We start from the raw sequence: 19,109 nt of genomic DNA, 5'->3' as shown, positions 1-19,109 counted from the left end.
TCTGCTGCAGGTGTCTTTCTGTTAAAAGGGAGTTTTTCTTTCTCAATGTCACCAAATAGTCTTACGCTATAAAGCACCTTGAGCCATGTGACTGTCAGTTAAAACTATGACCTGACTGACTGAAAGAAAATGACTATCCTGTGCTTTAGGGAGGATGTTTATCAAGGACTTTTTTTTTTCTTTTTTTTTCTTTTTAAACGTATAATATACGACTCTGTGTCTTTCAGTGTGAGTGACAGTGGAAGCTCACAGGGCCTTTCTCAGCCGTCCACCCAGACCACGCAGTACCTGAGGGCTGACACTCCAAACAACGCCGCCCCTGTTACCAGTAAGATTTTACCTCCCCTACACCACACCCTTCCGACTTGTGAATCACAAGATGAAACATCTGTTCAAGTTTCATAAAAAAAACAAGTGATTCAGTTTTCCACACATTTTCTTCTCTTGCTCAGGTATCTCCAACTTGGATGCTTCTCAAAATGCAGTAATTGGCTGTGAATGACTCAGTTTAACTGGTATCATATGATTGTAATGAAGCAAACAGTTCCTGCAGTAATGCTATCTTCTTTCTTGTTGTTGTTGCTCCTCTCCTTGTGACCTGTTACTGTGGGAATAATGTGTAAATGTCCTCACCATGTGCTTCGTGTCAGACAGCAGTAAGAGGAGAAAAACGGGCCTGTTTTAGTGGTTGGCACATTGTAAACGCAGACGTGGGAAGAGCAGGCCAAGCATCTAGTGTTTTAAAACTTCTGTTTTTCTCCTTTGCTAGAATCAACGCTAGGGCTGTTCGATATAACGATATATATCGGATGACGATATAAAAACGTCTATCGTTTCATTTTATGCTATCGTTTGTTTCGTGGTGTCACAAAATAAACTGTTTGCGGCAATATTTTTTCATCGTTTTGATGGTCACTGTAGTGGCTATATTAATTAAAGTTCTCTCTTTCTCTTATATTTAATATAACCACTAGAGATGGCACGATACCACTTTTTTATGTCCGATACCGATACCGATATCATAAATTTGGATATCTGCCGATACCGATATGAATCCGATATAGTGTTTTTTAATCAACAAAACTGTTTTTTAAATATCTTGCTGCATTTTGTATAAGTTCATACTCAAGTTTAAAACAACAACTACACTAAAGCTATTCTGTTATACCTGTATGCAAAAAAAATGTTTCATAGTTCAGCAATACTGATCAATCTAATAAACTTAAACCTACACCATCCTCCCTATTCTGGTATTTTAAAGAGTACTTAGCATAAATATTAAGCAACCTAACTAATAGGGTTCCAACTCCCAGCAACAACAAAAATAAATAAATAAAAAATGGGGAACCACTTCATGATGCTTAATCGACGTAATCAACCTTAATTTGATGCAGTGTGAAAAAAATGCACAGAAATCAATTATTTTTCAAGAAATATTAAATAGATTCAACATCTTTCTTCAACAAAATTGCAGACTGCACAGATGGTACCTTCCCAAAGGAAAAAGTACTATAGCTTACTAGGGTATATATATTAGACTTAATTAATAGTTACTATATACAGTAATGGACTTCTATTCATTTTGCATCAAATTAAAACTTTGGGTGTCAGATAATTATTTATTAAAAGCTTGACATTTTAAATGAGAATAAGAAAGAAAAGTATGTCTTTGTGCCCCCTTTTCCCTGTTAATGCCCTATCGGCCCCCCTGGCTAAACTTTGCTAGATCCGCCCCTGCACAGTTACCAGCGTCAGCTACGTAGAAAAAGATCCTCGAGTAGAAAGTAATATTAAATACATTCTAACAACAGCTGATCAAGCTTAAACGTGCTTCTGTTGTTCAGCCGCTGGTTTCCTCTTTCTGGTGCAAAGTGGGCCAAAAGCAAACTAGAGAGACGGACTCGTGACAGAAAAGCTGATCAGCTGATCGTTAAGCAGTTTCATGATTGAAGTAGCAGCAAGAAGAGGCAGTCGCTCCATATATCGTTTGTTAAGCTTAACGCAGGAATGCTTTACAAACATTCAGAGATGGACTTACACACTTGCTTTACTTCTCTCGGGGATAACTTTGTCGGAGATGAAATGCCGGGTTGCTAGCGAAGCTCCAAATGCTATCCAGAGCACCGACAGGTCCCGCATGCCACAGCCGCTCTATCACGTGATGCATACTGCTCCGACGTGCTAACGTTCTGAGGTGAGTTACGGCGTATTGCAAGTTTTGTGAGGTGCTTTCGTGATATTTAATGGATCGGATTACATTTTTTATTTTTCTCCGATATCCGATCCAGTAATTTAGGTCAGTATCGGACCGATACCGATACGTAATATCGGATCGGTCCATCTCTAATAACCACACTACGGATGGACAAGCGCCTGTTTTTATCTGTTGTTGGCAACAACGACGGTAAAACCATCGCGTGTCCGCTTGTTTATTTTCCACATAAACCTTTCACAATAAAGCTCAAGATCCTTTTGAGACTTTTCAAAATAAACTGAATCACGTGAAAGAGTAATGAGAGTGTTTATTGATCAGAAGCAAAAAAAAAAGAGCCGTCTGGTGCTGAAAAATAAACCTTAGACTCAAACGTTAGAACAGGCTTTTCCCCGCAGCACGCTGTGTAATAAATACTCACAAAGAAAACGGCGTCCGTTACAACTTATGTCTAAAAATGTATCGTTTCATGCATCGGTTAAAACACTCGACTCCAGGTACACGACGCCCAGCTGGAAACACTTCACGCAAGTCGAGCTGCCCGAGATTCACAGAATTTACAGAAAATATACAATTTTTGTGATTTATATCGTTATCGGGACGATAGATGTCTTATATCGGGATATGAGATTTTGGTCATATCGCAGAGCCCTAATCAACTCACATTTCTTCTTATCTCATTCAGATAAAATGATGACATGAGTAGTTTTCAGATTTAAAATAATGTTCCTAAGATGCATTAAGTACAAAGAAGTCTACAGGTCGTCATCAGATATTACACATAGCACGATATGTTGGTGCAGGGAGGAAGACCTCATGAAATGATGATGTGCCTGTTTCAGTTTGGTGGGAGAGGTGTGCGTTTGAGTACCACAGCTGTACACAGGTCTATTTTTTGTCAGTAAATGGTCCATCGCTGCCCTCTTGTGGATTCAACCCTCATCTCAACCCCACTGCCTCTTCTCCTTGTGTGTCTTAAACCTTTGTTGCTAAATGTGATTATCTCAACTGAACTCCCTCCCCTCCCTGTTTAACTCCGCCCCTGGTGGATGAGCGTCCTCACCTAGTGAGCATGCCTGGTTTGATGGATGTTTTGAGCTGAAAGGTTACAGCGAGAGTTACACATCCACTCATTCATTCAGGTCATGTTGTGATTTTGTGTGCTTTCTCCATTAAACCTCTTCTCTCTCACCTTCTCCCACCCGCCACTCCCTCCCTGCCCTTCTCGTCTTGTCTTCAGACAACCACCCTGGTTCTGCACCCATACTCCAGCTTGCTGCCTCCTCCTTCCAAAACCCTGGTGCTCCCCCTCATGAAACCAAAAGTAAGTTTCTGGGAAGTTAATTACCTACTGCAGGGGTGCTCAATACGTCGATCGCGATCGACCAGTCGATCGCAAAGGTAATATTGGTAGATCGCATGGCATTAAAAAAAATAGATGCCAGCCTATCATCCATCCCGTCACTTGATTGATACAGGGAAGCCAGTCAGATGACAGCAGATTTTTTCTGACGCTTAGGTCGCTGCGCATGCGCAAACAGCGGCGCGAAGTGTAGTAAAACTGACAAGCTAGTCAGCGAGTTAACTCCAATTTTTAGCTCTCGGTTTTTTCTCTTAAACCTGGCCGTCAGCAGCTACTGTCCGGACTATGCATCCCTGGCTGATTCAATTCAGTGCAAGTCATCAGAGTAAACTCAGGTAATGACAAAAAATTTACATAGTTAATTGTGTTGTGAAATATTGGATATTGCGGTTATGCATGTATATACATTGTAGATATAAAGAATCCTCAATATATTTATAAATAAGTATATGTTTTGGATTTTTGTAGTGGGTAGATCATTTTGACTTGGTCATTTTATAAGTAGCTCACATGCGGAAAAAGTGTGAGCACCCCTGACCTACTGTGTATTATAGTTAGGATATTGTGAGCAGCAGGATGAAATCACCTCCCTGTTTTTTGTTTGTTTTTTTCTTTCATTTCAAATTTTCTATTTGTCTTGGCTGCATGTACAGGTCAAAATCTTAAGCTGTACATACCACCTGCTTTTTAGTGGCATTCTTTGTCACCATATAAAATCATTATTTACAATAGTTTTGACTCAATAATCAATATCATAATCATTTAGTGTTTTATTCAAGGAAGAATCCTGTAGATCCTCTGGTAGATGGTTTTAGGCTGTGAGGTTGACTTTCTTTGTTTTATAATTTTGTATAATAATTGAATTTATTTGAGTTTTGACTCCCAGTTTAAAGAAATCATAATCAGTGAATATGTAAAAAGAGTCTTCTCCTCCTCTCACCCTTTTTTTCTAAAATTATCTTCTTTAAAATCCAACCATGTTTCTGAAAAAACTTGGATGCAAATTGTTACATTTTCTTTTTATTTACAAATCTAATAAAATCCACATTTTGCTCGCAATAGAACATAGAAATCATATTAAATGTTTAAACTGAGACATTTTACTAGGTCATGACAAATATTAGCTCAGTTTAGATTTGATCGCAGTAACACACCTTTAAAAAAAGTCGGGAGGGAGGAAATGGAAGGCTGGAGAAGTAAGTGGTACTAAAAACAAAAAAACAGCTGGTGAAACATTTCGCTGCCTAACAGGTCAGTAACATAACTGGGTCTAAACAGAGCATCTTAGGCTACGTTCACACTGCAGGCCAAAGCGCATCAAATCCAACTTTTTTGACCCTATGCGACCCATATCTGATCATGGTAGGACAGTTTGAACAGCACAAATCCGATATTTTCAAATCCGACCTAGGTTACTTTGTGGTACTGAATCCGAAGCATATCTGATGTTTTAGAAAGCGACTGCTGTTTGAATGGTCATGTCGCATTAAATCCATCTTTTACGTCACTGTCACAAGACAGATGCCAGTTATCAGCGCTGGAGAAGACAAACGAGAAAGCATGGCGGCCATTGTTAAAGGACGGGCTCTCTTTTTTCTCATTGTCCTTCTTTCGCTAATTAAATTGTCAAAATTCTGTCGATTACGACTGCTGCAACAACACCTACCAGCTCTGTAGCCGCCATTTTTATTTCCGTAAACAGAGCGCGTTGTGTGTGACGTCTTCTTTTGCGCATGTGGGCCGCTTTGAGGGCTATGAACCGTTCACTCTAGAGTATGTTTGCTGTCACATTTTATTTGTAGTGTGAACAACCAGACAAAAAAAATTGGATTTGATCAAAAAATTGGAATTGAGCATTAAGACCTGCAGTGTGAACGTAGCCTTAGAGAGGCAGAGTTTCACCAATCTGCAAAAACCTGCAACTACAAATTTTGACTTTGGAATAATATACCTCAATATGAAATTGAGAAGGCTGTGAATATTTCTTCATTATATTCAGTGCATAATGTCATGGAAAGATTCAGAGAATACAGAGAAATGTCTTTGTGCAAAGGAACAAGGCTGACAATGAATATTGGATTCCTGTGATCTGCAAAGAAGTCATCATATAAACATGATGCAGAAATGCACAATTCAGCAAAAATGATGCTGAACCGCATACTGCAGTCTGGGTGCCGCACTGGCTGTCTGTAGTCCAGCTCTTTCACCAGCTGAAAACATTTGGAGCATTGAAGATCAAAGCAGATCCAGGACTGCTGAGCAGCCAGAATCCTCTAAGAATGGAAGGACATTCCTCTCCCAAAAGTCTGGCAGCTGCTCTCCTCAGCACCCAGACATTTACAGACTGTTGTTAAGTCATAAACATGGCCCTGTCCAAACTTTTTTAAGACCTGCAACAAATTCGAATTGACGTTTTTCCCTTGAAATGGTACATTTTCTCAGTTTGTAAAGTATGGGTCTGTGAGATTTGTAAGTTTTTATTTCCATTTTCCAGCATTTTTTTTTTAAATTTGCATTGTAAAAAAACTAACAAAAAAAGAACAGGGTTTTGGCAAATTTGGACTCCTTTCCTTAAGGACACTGTGGGATACTTTGATCTAGTATTGGGTTTTCTTGAACTGAAACAAGAACCAAAATGAAATGGATCAGTGAAACTCCTTAAGTCTAAATAAAACACATAAACATAATACGAATTTTAAGTAAAGCACAATAAAATTAAAAATTGCCTGAGAAGTCGGGCTCAGAGTACTAGGATTGATTGTGTGCAGTCCCAACCACGTCTGTTCTCATTTACATTGTTAAGATAACCACTGCTCATAGTTTGACCTGTAGGGGGCATCATCGCTCTGCACCATGATAGTTTTTGCCACACTGTGACAGTAGAGCTTTAAGAAGAGGTGTTTATGGCATATTTCTAAATGTTTTGACATTTAAGATCCTGTTTTCACTTCCTCCACCGGGCTCCTCCTGTGTAGTTTTGGTGGTGAATCAGCCTAAAACCTACACAGGAGGAGGGTGTTAAGGATATCAAGGGAGTCAGGACCACAGAAATGTATTCTGTGGACATGATCATCCTGACTCCATGAGACGAGATCTTGCATGGGGCTCCAGACCGAGGGTGCTTGATGATCGTTTTATATTTTCCTCCATTTTTAAATAATCACACCCTACAGTTATCACCTTCTCACCAAGCTTTTGGCTGACGGTCTGGTAGCGCATTCCAGCGTTGTGCAGGTTTACAGTCCTGACATCCTATGCCAGCATCTTTGGTCTTGCCCGTAGTGGTGGAGAGGCTGGAATGGAAGAAACTGATTCTGTTGACACATGTGCTTTATATACACATGGCGAGTTTAGATCAGGGGTCATTGATTCTTGTTGACTCTGGTTCAGATCTTTTTCTTTCTACAGGAAGAGCTCTTTAGTTTCTAACTGCTTCTTTAGCTAGCATTTGTTAACTGTTGTGTTTGTTTATGTGTGTGCATAATCTATAAGGAACTTTATAACTTCACCTCTCGCCTCTGAAGACCAGCAGTTAATAACAGCGAGTACATGGGGAGCTTATGTAATAGATGTGCTGTAACACAGGACTTTGCATGAAGTCGCTGTGATGCAACATGTGCAGGGTACTGTACATGTGTGGCTTTTTCCTGGAATTGCTGTCATTTCTTTTCTTTGAGTCTACATATTTTAGAAGAAATATGACATTTGTGATCCGAAGCAGAAGCTCCCAGGTTGTTTTTGTGTGCTAATCCAGGTTTAAAAAATGTGTCAGTCATTTGGTAAGAGGTTTGTTTAGATTTGGATTATGTGTGCCTTTTAACCCTCAAGCAACATAGATAAAAAGTGAGTAAAATGACAAAGTGGAATTATTTATGACAGGATTGCTGTGTCTTTCAGTGTGGATGTTGTTTCATCTGCGGCAGAAATGTTCTGTCATTAATTATGATTTTCAGGGGGGGGGGTTGGTTTTTTTAAATATGTTTAAACAAAGATCATCTCTTACTTCTTATAAACCAAATTTTACTTTGTTTCTATAGAAAATATGTATTGCAGTTTTGTCTTATTTTACCATTTTACCATTGTGAATCCATTTCACCTGCTTTTGTGCAAATCGAAGTGGAAACGGGAGAACCCACTGCAAGACGACCCTCAAAAAAAACAAGAAAGGAATGGTTTTAGCACATAGTGGGCACAAACTGCTCCCCCCTCTGGTCTGATTTCACAGAAGCAATGGAAAAAAAGGATGCCTCCAGGATGCCAAACATATATATGCAGATAAGAGAGCTTGCTGCATCTCGCATCACAGTGTGACAAGAGTGGAAGGGATACCAGGACACAGGCTGTCGCGTGAGGAGAGGACTGTAAAACCAGCAGAAGGACCTGCATACATCATGTTGTAGCATCAAATTATTTTGGTGATTGTGTACTTTGATCAACGAGAAATTACAATGAAGTCATCGTACTCAAGCTGTTATTCATCCTTTGGTACTTCGATGCTTCTGCAAATGAAATTAAGACCACAGGTGTCAAATATGTGGCCCAGGGGCCAAAACTGGCCCTCCAGTAGGCCCCACAAAGGATGCAAGTTACAGTAAATTAACTGTTTGTTTGTTAAATAAAATACACTGCTAGTCTGGGTATATCAGTGCAATTTAGGTATTGGTGCAAAGCAGATGCCTAGACAGATTGTTTAATTAATGGTTGATGTTTGGATTCAAAAATGTCACATTTTAAGGTTTTTTGGGGATTTTTGTTTGTCTTTGGGGTTTTTTATTTTATTTTGAAGCAATAAACTCACTGAAAAACCCAACAAATCTGGGAAAAACTAAGACACAAGGTTGACATTAGACATTTATTAGGACATCTCAGACTGTTCAACACTGATTTTCAGAATGTACTAATATTTCTTTACAGATTAAAACAATAATAACAAAAATTTCAGATCTAATTAGGAATGTGTTTACAGCCTATTTAAATGAGTTTTGCTCCTGACCTAAAAACAAACAAACAAACTTTGCATTAACTTGTCACATCCATGGCCTTAAAAGGTTGTTGGAGAAGACAAACTGAACTGTCCCAGCAGCACATAATGCATACACAGCAGGTTTCATGAATTAATGAAATGTGTTAATTTATTTATTTTTTGTGTGTCTTTACAGGTTACCCATCTCTGCGCATAGAGAAGAATGACCTGAGGAGTGTGACTCTGATGGAGGCCAAAGCTAAAGTTAAAGATATTGCAATCTCAAGGGACCGAGTTACACTACGAGACGTCTTACATGAAGGTATTTCCCTTCCCAGTATTTTAGGCCTATGCCCCGGTGTTTTGCCTTTTAGTGACATTTCCAGGGAGACTCGAGTGATTTGCGCGATCCAGTCTATATACGCATGAAATGAAACTGAGCTTCAGTCCTGCAGTCATGAATAATCTTGTTATGCTTCGTTCAGCATCATTTGTTCATTTAACTTTTCAGCATGCACGTTTTTTACATGTTCGGGGTTTTCTATATAAAGAACATGAACAGAGAGAAAAAGGAAAAGACTAAATGTTAAAAAAAAAAAATTAAATGAGATTGCTTTAACAGACTGAGTTGAGATTTAAGCTTAAATTACAAATTACATGGTGCTAGCATAACCTAAAGGGAGAAGTGCTAGTAGAAACAATAATTAGGCTTTTATTTGTAATTGGAATTACTCCTTAATTTTAAGAAATAATGTTTCTGCAAAAAAACCCATGCTTTCACTTTTAGTATTTGAACATTTCTAGTTGAAATATGTCTGGTTCTAAAGGCCTTAGAAATAGTTTCTGCTGTTGGCAGTTAAGTTGTTTGAAAAGGTTTTGTGTGGTTGAAGCCTGCCAGGATACATCAGCACACCTTTAGAAACCAATGGGATTGTAGCAACAGTAGTTACGAATATTCCTGCCACTATCGGGAATAGTCAGGAGGCTTGTTACAAAAATGGACTCGGATGAATTTTAACTACCCATCTGTGTATTTCCTGCTGCTCAGCTGAGTCTGAAAGGTGATATTAACACTTGTTATTGTTTTAAATATTTATAAGTAGATTTCTCTAAACACGAATAAAATAATGACTTAGAAACGTTTAAATAAACAAAAGCCAAAACGCATGTTTCACAGACACAGATAGTCACACCTCACACTAATAGATTATTTAGCAAACTGACTTTGAGGACTAGCAGACACTAATTGGCTACAGCTGCCTGTGTTGTGAAACCATGCCCTCAGTGTGGGATTTAAATCAGCACTGTAACACTTCGGAAACCCTACACCGTATCTTACGCCCTAACCCGACTTACACCTCCACAGAAGTGTAACTATGTAACATGTTGAGGCAGCCTGCAGCGACTGCCAGCTGGAGGAGAGTGGATCAACTTCAGTTAGTGTTTTGGTGCTGTAGTTACACCGTGTACAAGAGTGAATACTGGCAATGACGTTGGCCACTTGCGTAAGGTCAGCACTCATCAGCTTGTTTATTTCTCCTGTAAAGTGAGATCTTTAAACATGGGAGTCCATGGGCACTGACGATATGGTAAAATACACAATTTGTATATAAATATAATTTGTGGCAAAATTGAAAGTTCAGTGATATAATTGAAGGATGTCTTTATTAAAGAAAGCAAAATTAAAAACATAGTGGACTGAGTTGGGACAAACGAGTTTGTGAGTCTGTCAGCGGCAACTTAAACTCCTTTGATGAGGAATGTAAAGGGTCACCCAGGATGGGTTTGGCCTTCTTTAAAGTCCTAACCTTGCACAGGTGAGGAAGGTCATGCAGGGTCACACCTGCTGTTTTGCTGCATACTGTAACTCTACCTTGCAGTCTCAAATCACAGGCATAGAAGTCATAAAAGAATGTAAAAAGATGTTTAAATTAACCATCAAAATTATACAAATGTTATTGAGAAATCCCATGTTTATTTGTAGCGTATTGTGAGCATAATACTGACAATAGGCTTCATGAATGTGGTTTATTTTTCCTGTTGTGGAGTACAAGCATGCCTCATCAGATCAGTATCAATAAAAAGTTGCCAAGAACGTCAAAATAGTAAAAGTTCATTCCTGCTCAGGCATATGATTTTCTAACAGAGAGCCTTAGACACTGAATTTTCTCAGTCTTTTTCTCTTTGGCCTCATCAAAGCTAAATGTCAGGGCTTTGGTTTGGCTCGATCTGTGCTCCTCGCTTTGGAGACTATTCAGCTTTGTCATGGAGTAAAGGTACTGACAAAACTGTGATTCGTTTTCTGGATATTGGCCCACACCGGGGCTTAGAGTGAATGATGTAACATTTACCCAAGGGTGCATACAACACAATGGAGAAGAAAATGTGGGTGTTGTGTTTTTAAATGCTGCTTGACAGCCTTCAGTGGTTTAGTCTCTGCTTCTGTTTACAATGTAACAGAAGCACCACTCTTTCTCTGATACACTAGTTTTACTTTAAAGAGGTTGTGCTCACAATCAAAAGCCTCGTGTCTAAAAGAAATAATGAAATATTTTACAAAGATTGAAAAATGTTTCTCCTAGTAACAAATAACAAATAATATGGTTTTCCAAAGAGCTCATAAAGTAACAAACTGTTAGGACTGGAGAGGAGAACCTTTGAGAGGTTTTGGAGTTTCTTCAGAGAACAGGAACTAGTGGAAAGAGAGATGGAGATGGAGATTACTTGCTGCCTTTATAAACTATTCATGCACTCTAGTATTAGATTGTGGGCCTGAAGTTGACTCATGTATGTAAACTTGCAGTAATAACGTAATTGTAAAAACAAACTGGGATTATATTGATCCCAGATGTTTACAGACATTTGTCAAGAGTGTTACCTCTAATTTGGCATTGATCTTACTGAAGCTGGAGTGGCTTTGTTGTGATGATCTCATCTTTAGGAAAGATTAACCCCTCAGATGTATAAAAGTAGACATTTGCTAAAAAAAAAAAGGGGGGGGGGATCCAGTAAGTGGTGCAGAAGGGTGCTCATGATTTTATCAATGATGGGTAATAGTTGTACATTGGCCTCCGTCACAAGATGCAATCAAACATCAGCACAGAATTCCCAGCAAGTGGTGTTGTGCATGCTTTGCACAGCTACCAGTTTAATATCTGGGAAATGTTCTGTCACATTAACGTGTGTAGGATTGCAACATTTTTCGCTCACAAGCAGTGCAGTTCCTGCTATGAAGTCCTAAAGCCAGGCACAGTCATGCTGTGGTACAGGAAGTGCGACTACAGCCAACATGTCAAAATTCACACTCTGTGTTCCCTCTGCGCTCAGCAAGTACAGCACACGTGTAGCACGTTGCCTTCATATGGAAGTAGTGGCCGATCGCACTATTCCCATAAGACGCGCCACAGCAAGCCAGAAGTCAGGCAAATGAAATGTGCAGCTGTTAGTGTTATAATACCCATTTCCCTCTGTGGTGACATGATGACTTTGCAAAAGTAATGGAAATATTGACACAAAGTAAAGCAAAAAAACTTTACAAGGTTTAGAGCTCTGCTCTGTTCTGTATTATCAGTTTTCTCCAGCAAGGAAACTTAACTGCTGGTATTCGGCTGATGTGCAAACAAAATGATATAAAATGTATTCATAATAAGATTTGCGTTTAAACAACAAAGACACAGAAGGTCACGTCTCAGAGGGGTGAACTTGGAGTGCAGTTGTGTTTTTTGGGAGCCAGCAGGTCCCGACAGGCTTGACGAAGAAGGCGGGAGAGAGACACTAACCCTGTTGTTAAGCTTCGACTACTTTCCTGTTGAAACACAAGGCATAGTTGGCCCTGAGGCTCAGTTTTTTTTCTACGTTTATGTTGATGGTTTATGTGCTTAAATGCCATTTTAGCTCAGAAAAGTCCTGGCGCTACAGGGTGACAGTTTAGACAAAGGAGATGATGAACACGCTCACTTGGCCTTTCCACATCGTAAGCTTTTCTCAGTTGGTCTGAGTGATGAAAGCTCCTCTGAGCTAGACTGAATTGCTGTTGCTTTGTATCGCCTTAGTGAAAAGCAGCCAAAACTGCCTCATCCCATTTAGCAACAAGGCATTTTAAGCAGAAGCGTGTCTGCCTCTGTTCACTAATCAGCCAGGCATGGTAGCCTCTGAGTGAGGTGACATTTCAATCTTTGAAACAGTCGCCCCTGGCTTTCTTTCTTTTACCCCTTTCCTCTGATTAAAAACCTGTGTTTTGTCTTTGACAGGCACTTTTGGCCGCATCTTCCACGGCGTGCTGCTGGATGAAAAGGACCCCAGTAAGGAGAAGCAGGTCTTTGTGAAGACCGTGAAAGGTATGCTCCCTGTTCCAGCTTAAGTAAACATATTGTAAAAGAAATGAAAATACTGACCACTCTGGTTTATCCCTGTCATCTTGTCAATAAGTAACTTTACCCAGTATGTTCAGGGTTATTCAGAGGAATGAGGTTACTGAGGGGGAGCACGCTCAGATGCACTGTAGTCTCCAAATCTGTGTGGACACGCAGCAGATCAGTGGAAATATTTCTTTTCTACCCCCCAGACAGTACATCAGAGTAATATCATTAGAATATATACCACTGCAATAATATAATCTGATCATTTGTTTTTACATTTTTATTTTCTATTGATAAAAGAAGTGACATTCTCACACTGCGAGTCCTGCTACCTTCAACTAAAACATTAAAACCACCTTTTTAACACTGGAAAGTGTATTTAATTCCATGGGTCACACTGGGAGATGAGAATCAGATTGAAGGAGCAGAGATGCATAGTTTAGTACCAGGATTTAATTTTATGTGAATTGTGATTTAATTTAAGTTTTATCCTTATTAAGTCCTCGACCGGCCTAGAATGAAAGTTGATTAGGCTTTAAAATGGGGGAAAATAATGATGGTTACTGTTCTACATGATGGCTACCAAACATCTCTTTCCTACAAACAGTCGGCTGTGGGACATTTCACGGATGCTTGATCCAATCAGGATCTGGGGAGTTCGGAGGCCAGGTCATTTGGCTTTTATGTGGTCCGGTTAGATTCATTGCCAGTCCTCTGCCATACAATGAAATGTACAGGCGGTTCTTTGCTACTTTAACTGTTATATAGAAACACAACAGTGGTTGGTCCATTGATTTAAGTGCGTATTTTATGCTTCAGTCATTGAGGAGTGAAAGTGAGTGAAAAATGAACCAATGTCCAAAGAAAAACTTTTTTTTAAAGACCTTCAGAAAATTTGGAGAGCTATTGCTCAAGACCACCTTAATAATTTCAACAAGGTTCCTCTCCTTGGAAGCAAAATACAAATAAAAAGTGGCTGTAGATTTTCGCACAGTGTTGTATAACAGTGGATTTGTGGCATGAGTGAGCGCTGCGATTCCATCACTGAACTGAAACATGACTGTAACACTGAAGATGTGGGTGGGATGACAAACATCGGCGAACTGAAACATAACCAATACGTCAGGTTGCGGTTTGGAGTTGTTTTTTATGCCCTGCGGATGAGCACCGATGATTGTTACCCAAACACTGTCTCTCAGAAACAGTAGGTACTTCACTGCTAGCTTCATCCGATGACCCTATATGGGTTTCAATCCAATAAACAGACACACGAATTTGACAGTAAATGAATAATAAGTCTTACTCACGCTGCGGGTTGCATGCCAGCGAAGCAGCTCCCGTATGCAGGACTGTCAGGTTCTTTGTTAGCAGCATGTGTCTGCTTTCTCTGCCAGTTGCCTTTTGACCTCTCTATTCTCTCATGTTTACTCAGTGAGGGGTGGATACCACTCGGCGAACAATGTCTTCATGCCAGTTTTGGCTTTGTTAAACTCTTTACTTCCTCCTCATTCGCCTTTTGGGTGGGGAACAATACTGCTTTCCATAAGTTCCAGACGATGGCAAAGCTGCAAGCGCAGATTAAAAACTGGCTCAAGTTAGTTTTCCCCTGAAGTTTCCCACTACAAATGACTGCTGGCAGAGAAACTGCAATGAAATGATAAAAATCAAACGCCACATGGCACCAACAGACGCTCATTGCTCCAAGTTTGTTGTTTTTAATTTAAATGTTTGTTTTTTTGTGTCCAATAAAAATTTTCAGATCATGCTTCTGAGGTGCAGGTGACGATGATGTTGACTGAAAGTTGCAAACTTCGTGGCCTTCATCACAGGTAAATCTTGCCACATATACACATAGCTGGGCCTTTAGAGAATATTAAATATTCAGGCATCCTGTTGATGCACACGAGGGGAAAAAAGAAAAAAGAATCTATTGCTCGGCATCATATAAGGAATCATAGCTGCTGTCATACAGTTACCGTCCCTTTAGAGTTTTTCATCAGTTTTTTAATTACAGTTTCTTTAGAAATGCAAGCTTACAACACCAGCATGGTTCATGTCTTACGTCACCGGTTGGATGTCTTGTTGACGCTTGAGCATAGCATGCCAGCCTTGCTTCTGTGGTCGTCTCTTAAGAGTCAATTTAAACATTGATGAAAGAACACCACATGTTTGCAAACAGGGCTGATACCTTAATAAGGAGTGTGAATCGAAGTCAGTCTTTGTGACATTTGTAATAAAATATTGTCTGAAAGGCTCTGAATTTATTTTAAAGGAGACCTTTTCTTTTTTGTTTTCTTGTACATACTGATAAAATGGTGGAAGATTGGCAAACAGGGTATCTGAGTGTCTGATATATGTGATTTTTATATTCTTGACACAGTTTTATGGCCCAAAAGTCATCATGGATTGTTTTTAGGGAATGGCCGTTTGTGAAATCAATTTGTTGTTAGCTTTGTGTTTTGTCTTAAGACTTCATGAGAATTTAAAAAAATTCTAAAATAAAATTGTTCTTCAAATATATCTTCTTCCAGTAGTGGATGTTCAGCTCAAACTTGACCTTTTTCATATAAAAGCCAAAAGCTAAACACTCGATTCCAGTTTTTCCCCACTGATCTTTATGACGTCAGTGAAGGCACAAACCGTTTATGTGATGATGTTAAGGATACAGAAGCCCCAACGACCAAAGGTTTTGCTTAAGAGAAGCGGCCAATCAGAAGAAGGTTTAACAAGATGGGTTAGATCCCTAAACAGTCTTTTTCTTTCAGGAAAAGCATAGACTAAGGACTGCAGCAAGGCCCAGTGAAGACGAACAAGGATTATTTTTGAATTCATATACGAAATATTATATAAAAGTAGTAGCTAAGAATAAATACACGGAACAGGAAATTAGCAAAACGGGTGCAAAGCAGCATTTCTTCGGCAGATTTTACCCGAAATTTACAGCAGCCTTACAGCAGTGTACTTGTGTGGAAAAGATTGTCGTCACGATGTCCCACGCCTTCCTCTTTCCTCTGCATGACATCAGCTCTGTCATATTTGCTGACAGTTCCTCTTTGGTGTTTTGCATGATAATGTCCTTTACTCTTCCTTTAATGTGCAGTAGACGTGTACATGAGCAGAAATGATGATCTGGTACACTCAGGTCCTGTTTCCTCAGTTGGTTGCTTGCTCTTTTCTTTTAAGAAATCTGCTTCCCATAAGCCACGTGTGCACAGAGGATGGAGAGAAGCCCATGGTGCTGCTGCCTTTCATGGCTTGGGGTAATCTGAAGCAGTTCCTGCGGCAGTGCAAGTTAGCTGAGGCTAACAACCCACAGGTGAGGCTTCAGCTCAGCAGACAAACTATAATCAAAAGCAATATTAAACCCCCCACCATTAAAAGTCATGTTCTCGGCCATGCCTGGATCTCTTCGGGCACATCTGTCTTGTTTTGACGGTTCCAACCACCTGCTCCGTACTACTCAAGCAACTTTTGTCTCAAACCAAATTTCTTCTGGAAGGTCATGTCTGGTGATGAGTGCTTGGTTTTCAGCTATGATCAAGCTGTGCGCGTGCGTGCGTGCGTGCGTGCGTGCGTGCGTGCGTGCGTGTGTGTGTGTATATGTATAGATAGATACAGAGATACATCTGTCTATATAGAGATATCTATGTACGGTATATATGTCAATCTCATCTGAACGAAATATTTTGACATACAAGCAAAATAAGGATGTTAAATTCAAAGCTGCATATCAGAGTCAAAAATAAAACTGGATACATTTATGGAAGAATAAAAAAAAAAAAACCAGGAAAATATTGCATTAAGGAAAACTAATTGTCAGCGGTTATAATTGGGAAAGTACACAAAAGAATTACAGAAAAAACACAGATACATCACATAAATGCACATTTATAAAAATATGTGACTTGAAGGCAGTTGCAAACTGCTTTTTCTTCAGGCAGGACCTTTCGAAGTGAAGGGGTCCTGACGGCAAAAGTGATACATCAATGCAGCATGTAGACACACGCAGCTAACGCTGAGGACAAAACCTCCATGATCACCTTAAACCTTTTTACCAGTAGCACCAAATCTGCTTGATTTGACTCTATTCATTGTTAGCGTTTTCCATTAGACGCTAGAACCCGTTACCAGGTGCTTTTAGTACCTACTCTGCTCGGGTTCTAAGCAAGCTGAGTCAAGCCGAACATGTGACATCAACAGACTGTTTGCCACTGATTGGTCAGGGAGGCATTGATTGAGTCATGAAAATGACTCCATGACCAGTATCAGACCTGGCAATGAGGGAAACAAGGAGCAGATACAGTTCAGCAGGAATACCATCGCTTTGATGGCCTCCATTATGGTGTTGTGTCGCATACAAATGACATCATGTGACTTTATCTCATTTGTAAATGGATGGTTGCTATGGTTAGGCTCACAACCCATGGGAAATAAAGGGAGAGAAAAGATTTAACTCCTTGACAACAGAGGTGGGACCAAGTCATTGTTTTGCAAGTCTCAAGTAAGTCTCAAGTCTTTATCCTCAAGTCTCAATTCAAGTCTCAAGTAATGTCAGGCAAGTCAGAGTCGAGTCTCAAGTCACTGGTGTAAAAGTCCGAGTCAAGTCACAAGTCTGAAACTTTGAATTTCAAGTCCTTTCGAGTCTTTAAAAAAAAAACGAAAAAATAATGTTGCAGTTATGCTAAATGTAAATATTAGACCATGTAATTTTAAAATCTGTGTTTTTCTCAACACATGACAAAATAGTGAACGTAGAAAATATACACAAATTGTGAAATTGCACCTCTTTAAAATGCAGCTCAATTAAACCTAGCTCCAAGAATAATTTTCACCGACAGTTCTGAGATAAGCTGCATGTTATTCTTGGATGCGGTTGTAGGACTGGCTTTAAAATCGCATGACAAAAATATCATACACATTAAAAAAAAAACTGTATCACCAACGTAGCCTGGACAACATTTGCTAGTTAGATGAAGTCAGCTATCTCATCGTAGCATATTTATATGCATATTTATAATCATACGGTTCTTGGAGTGAGTGCATACACTCGTGAAGTTTAGTAACTTCAGGTCACTGCAACAAGCCCAGGTACAGTTTACCGACGGATGGGTACAGGACCTTGAAATGCACAGTGTAGAAAGTAAAGACCATCGTACGTATCATAAGTTTACCAGTCTCACAAATTGTCTTCATAAATACACATTCATTAACCGTTTATTAATAGGACCTTTGAGCTCAACGGTAATTAATTAGTAGTGGAAATAATTTCTGGTACCCATCACAGAAATGTAGTGACAACAATATTGTATGCTGTAATCGTACTGGGCAATTAGTGATACAAAAAACCTGTTTTATCCTGTGAATAAAAGTATATGTTTTTGTCAATGTACCATAATAACAGAAGCGAAACGCAATATTGTGTCAGGACAATTCACTATTTATGCACAATAAACACAATAAATAAAGGAGCATAGCGCGACAATTTCTGTTCAGCGCCAGACTTGCTTGTAACCTATATCACCAATTATGTTAAGAAAAATGACGTATTAACTACTAAAAAACACTGACCTTCGTGTAAATGCTTGGAGCAGAGTAACCTGTGAGCTGGAGTGTTCTGGGACGTTATATTTGGTCTTTGAATGGCTGCAATCCAGGCCATCCGTCGCGTCTTTGTTACTTCGGAAACATGGCTCGAACAATTTCTCTTCAACGACTAATCCGATAACAACCGATCTCTTTACCCGTCGGCTTCCCATGGCTGTCATGCGACCGGCTATTGCAGTTAATAATACAACAGCTTCTTGACATTTTTGTGTTTCTTTTTATCGCTGTATAACTGATTTTAATTGAAAGCCTGCGTGCGCTAGTACCGCTTGCCACGAGTTCCCAGAATCCTTTGCGGTTCTACCCGTGAATGACGTCACATTTTCAATCTCTATATAATATGCATGTTAAATTTTATATTTGGGGTAAAATATCAAGTCTTTTCAAGTAAACCGGTTCAAGTCCAATTCAAGTCCCAGGTCATTGGTGTAAAAGTCCAAGGCAAGTCACAAGTCTTAGAACATTTTTTCAAGTCAAGTCTAAAGTCATAAAATTAATGACTCGAGTCCAAGTCATGTGACTCGAGTCCACACCTCTGCTTGACAATGAAAGCACCCCTGACCTAGAGATGACCAAATTTAAGTCGAGATTTTATGAACCTGTTCTCAG

General features: G+C 39.5%; 1 protein-coding gene across 3 annotated transcripts in view; it reads left to right on the top strand.

The window, feature by feature from the left end:
• ryk (receptor like tyrosine kinase) overlaps nt 1–19,109 on the top strand; it is a 53,685-nt gene that overhangs the window by 24,086 nt on the left and 10,490 nt on the right. For 2 of the 3 annotated variants that reach the window (XM_086282981.1, XM_086282980.1), the window contains exons 7-12: nt 228–328; nt 3,453–3,536; nt 8,735–8,860; nt 12,789–12,875; nt 14,656–14,725; nt 16,080–16,212. In XM_086282981.1, the coding sequence (XP_086139107.1) occupies nt 228–328; nt 3,453–3,536; nt 8,735–8,860; nt 12,789–12,875; nt 14,656–14,725; nt 16,080–16,212 (601 nt within the window). The remainder of the gene's footprint in view (nt 1–227; nt 329–3,452; nt 3,537–8,734; nt 8,861–12,788; nt 12,876–14,655; nt 14,726–16,079; nt 16,213–19,109) is intronic. The other variant, XM_086282982.1, reaches the window with a different exon arrangement.

This window comes from Aulonocara sp. 'chitande type north' Nkhata Bay, linkage group LG23, assembly GCF_057382095.1.
Source record: "Aulonocara sp. 'chitande type north' Nkhata Bay isolate Kocher_YH1m ecotype deep benthic linkage group LG23, A_spYH_male_GT1.1, whole genome shotgun sequence".
In the NCBI taxonomy this organism is placed as follows: domain Eukaryota; kingdom Metazoa; phylum Chordata; class Actinopteri; order Cichliformes; family Cichlidae; genus Aulonocara; species Aulonocara sp. 'chitande type north' Nkhata Bay.
This window is presented reverse-complemented; position numbering and strand designations above follow the sequence as displayed.